A 3,674-nucleotide genomic window follows, 5' to 3' on the forward strand; every position below is an offset into this window, starting at 1 on the left:
AAGAGAAAATCAGCTTATCCGTCTCTGCCACACGCATCTGCCCGATGAGACCTTTGTTATTAAATGGCTCAAATTAATCTACACATCCAACAAAAAAAACTAGGCATTCTTTTCCATGGCTAAAATAATTTGTGTTTCATCATCTAGGACATCTCCAATGATTGTCAAATTTTTTCACCTAGGATTTTTTTTATGATGTGACAGATGATATACGGGAAGAGGAGGTAATATGTACGTAAAACAGCAATCTTGGCACAAGCTCTAAGGGTAAAAAAAGGGCAAACTTAGATAAACCATATTAGAGTAGTTACATGATGATCTGTTGGTGGATGATAATGTCTGTTTTTACCAACAAACTAACATACAAACTCTTCCCCATATATCTGATGTCACGGTCACTGAAATGGTATAACAAACTGCTGGACGCCATGTACAACGACAAAAGAAAACTGGAACCGATGAACTGAACGCATGGTGAAGCTGGTTTAATTATTGTAGACAAGAGTAGTCGACATGGTTGCAACAAAAAAGGAACGATAATCGAGCAAGGAGCACTAGTGGGCGTCCTCCTCCTCGCAGTGCTTGGTGTACTTGGCCGAGTCCAGCAGGCCCTCCAGCTCCGCCGGGCTGCTCGGCTTCACCTTGATCATCCACCCCTCCTCGTACGGGCTCGAGTTGATCTGCCAGGCCACGGCGCAATCGCAACAACACAGTTCATTAGGATCGCTACACGGACGTGAAAGACTGAAAGGATTGCTAATCGACGGAGGCGAGGTGTTTGCTGTGCGTACAAGGCCGGGGGTCTCGGACAGCTTTGAGTTGACCTCGACGACCTCGCCGGAGATGGGCGAGTTGACGTCGCTGGTGGCCTTCACACTCTCCACGTTGCCGAAGGCTCCGCCCTGGCTCACCTTCGTGCCGGCCTCCGGCAGCTCCACGAACACCACCTCCCCGAGATGGCCCTGCACCCAGCGATTATTATTGACGCAGGATTGACATATGGAAAGCATACATGTAGGGAGTGCCGTTGGTTCACCTGGGCGTGGTCACTGATGCCAATCGTGGCCACGGAGCCGTCGTTCTTGACCCACTCGTGGGAGGAAGTGTACTTCAAGCCATCAATAACTGCAAACTCACATCAAAACCATTCAAAAAACTTTCTCTAAACAACGAGCTCCCTCGTCGATTTTCATTGAAGAAACTGCCAGTTTTTACAAACTTAAAATGCTCAGACATCAACGGAGAAAAGCCATCCATTCAAACACGACCATAGCTTTACCGGCTCTGCACATCGTGTGCTGCTGAAGCTGAAACTATTTTGCTTGCAGAACAACTATTCCCATCTCTAGAAGAAGTACCCCTCCTTCTATTCTAATTGAAGATTTTTTTCCACCTTTCCTTTTTCGGATAACAACAAAGGACCAGCCCACATAAGATACAGGTAAAAAAACCACAATGTGTTGAGTGCAAAGAGTTGGCCTGCAAAGAATGCACAAGAACATTGCACACTACATGCACTCTCTACCAAAAAAGGAGAAACATCTTGCCGAATCCTACTTGAGACAACTTCAGTTAGCATGAATAGCAAAACTGTACCAGTGGAGAAGTATCTGGAGATCGAATAGGCCGGGGCAGCAGCCCTGGCGCCGCTGCTTGAAATCTTGAGGGCATTGGCAGCTGAGCTCGCCCACAGCCTCAGAGCCATTGTAGCCTAATTTAGGTGTTGCAACCTGAAGCAACAAAGTGAATGTGTGTTCTCTGCTCTCCCTTGTAGGGGATGGTGGCTCGGTGGTAGTAGTGGAAAGAGGCCGTGGGAGGATAGGGAAAAGGAAATTGTTTGGCTCAGGAAGAGGGGGAGGAAATAAGAGGGGTAGGCAGGATAGGATTTCTATGGCTGATGGGTGCTCATAGCCTCATCCTTGCTTTAGAGCAGAGCCATTAAGGGCCCCCCTCAGCTTGGTCCAAATTCGATGGATTAATGTTAAACAAATTTGAGACCTGAAAATTGTCCTATTCGTATGTACTAGGAGTGATTGGACTATAGATCGGTCTATTTCAATCTACCGTGTCCTCCGCGTGGGCAAATTCTCATTAGTCAGCCGTGTCCTCAGTGTACAGCCCTCTAGTAGAGAGAATTTGTATCTGCATTCGAGGAGTGCACGTAAATATATTTTTAATGTGCGAACATTCTTCTTCAAAACATGAACATCTATTCGACATACATGAACATTTATCTTTATATACAAAAATTGTTAAAATATATAAATGAGTTCTAAAAAATACACGAACATTTTTTTCCATATGTATGAACATTTTTTCTTGCAACATGCAACCATTTGTCTCATGCAGAAAACATTTAAAAAAAATAGATGAACAGTTTTTAAAAAGACACTGATATACTTATATATGTGGGTTCTTTTTTTTTGCAACACATGGTCATTTTTTTCTGACCCTTAAATGGGTTTATATAAAAGGTAAAATAAATATATTTTAAAAATTTATAACAAATAAAAAAACAATGCTTGTTAGTGGGTCGCACTGGTTAAAAGAGTTTTAAAATATTACAGAAAACCTAAAGTATGCGCATTTTACATAGTGCGAAAAAGAATGTTCACAAACCTGTCAATAGAAATATTTATCGTGCAACATAAAGCGTCTCTTAGTTGAACAATATCCATTTCCTATATACCCATAAAATGTTTCATGCATCAAGAAGTTTGTGTATTTTTTTTACAAAAAGTTCATGGATTTGAAAAAGTTGTTTGGGCATGTCTAGATATATGTCCAAGCACTTACAAAATTGTCAGCATATTTTCCAAAAAAAGGTAAAACACCAAAAAAGTAAATCAAACATACATGAGCAAGAAAAGAAATGTAAAATAGGCAACTAATTACCTTTTTTTTTTTTTTTGCGGGGGCAACTAATTACCTTCGATCTGGTTTCAGATGTAGATAGTTCCCTTTCTCCCTGGAGTGACCCTAAGTTATCAAACTCACGGGAAGTCATGCCTCAGTAAGATGATTTCCGCAAGACTTTTTTTAGAACAAGAGTAGAACACTACTCAAGCAGGAGAAGGATATTCGCCTAGCATCAGTGGTCGCAGTCTCTCCGGCACCCCTTCGATCCACTTCTGATCTTCACTTCTCCTAGTTTCGGCTGCCAGTTCATGGGCGAGAACATTCCCACTGCGTCTGGTACACGAGATGTTGCATGCTTCAAACGCAGATATGGCATGCTTGATGTCCATGATCGACCCATAGTTAGGGGACCGAGTGCGGGCCTGCTCTGTAAGTTCCTTAGTAATTGCTTGGCAGTCCAGTTCCAGCACGGTTGGTCCATTGTACACATTTGCCAGAGCCTGCACGCCTGCCAAAGCTGCCCTTGCTTCTGCCTCTTCTGCACTCCCGCATGCCGGCAACCTTTGGTAGATGGAGACAAGGATATGGCCTTGATAATCACGGGCTACAACACCAGCCACACTCCAACCATTCTTGGCCAAGAATGACGCATCACGATTTATCTTGACAGTACCTCGTACTGGTGGCGTCCACTGCAAGTTCAGTTTAACTAGCGGTGTTGGTTGGATTTCTACCATGTCCTCTGCGTACTTCCCAAATACTGAATCTCTTGCCATACTATTGTGTTTCAGTTCATCTGCACATTTTGTTAGGAA

General features: G+C 43.3%; 1 protein-coding gene across 2 annotated transcripts; it reads right to left on the minus strand.

The window, feature by feature from the left end:
* Window positions 1-262: 262 nt before the first annotated feature.
* LOC119317911 (glycine cleavage system H protein, mitochondrial-like) lies at window positions 263-1,833 on the minus strand. Of its 2 annotated transcripts, XM_037592414.1 has the most exons (4): window positions 1,597-1,824; window positions 1,037-1,125; window positions 792-962; window positions 263-680 (listed from the first exon to the last, which is right to left on the minus strand). In XM_037592414.1, exons 1-4 carry the CDS (start codon window positions 1,703-1,705, stop codon window positions 555-557), a joined length of 495 nt encoding a protein of 164 aa, XP_037448311.1. In that variant the 5' UTR covers window positions 1,706-1,824; the 3' UTR covers window positions 263-554. The 2 variants fall into 2 exon arrangements, with proteins under 2 accessions (XP_037448311.1, XP_037448310.1); XM_037592413.1 differs by having other exon boundaries at window positions 263-962; window positions 1,597-1,833.
* Between the last annotated feature and the right edge of the window lie 1,841 nt (window positions 1,834-3,674).

Source organism: Triticum dicoccoides, chromosome 6A (genome assembly GCF_002162155.2).
Source record: "Triticum dicoccoides isolate Atlit2015 ecotype Zavitan chromosome 6A, WEW_v2.0, whole genome shotgun sequence".
NCBI classification, from domain to species: Eukaryota; Viridiplantae; Streptophyta; class Magnoliopsida; order Poales; family Poaceae; genus Triticum; species Triticum dicoccoides.

Coding starts and splice junctions, on each gene's coding strand:
- LOC119317911 (XM_037592413.1), bottom strand. CDS start 1,705: ATGGCTCTGAGGCTGTGGGCGAGCTCAGCTGCCAATGCCCTCAAGATT. Junction 1,126..1,596: donor CTCCAGATACTTCTCCACTG/GTACAGTTTTGC, acceptor GTGAGTTTGCAG/TTATTGATGGCTTGAAGTAC. Junction 963..1,036: donor GCATCAGTGACCACGCCCAG/GTGAACCAACGG, acceptor CGCTGGGTGCAG/GGCCATCTCGGGGAGGTGGT.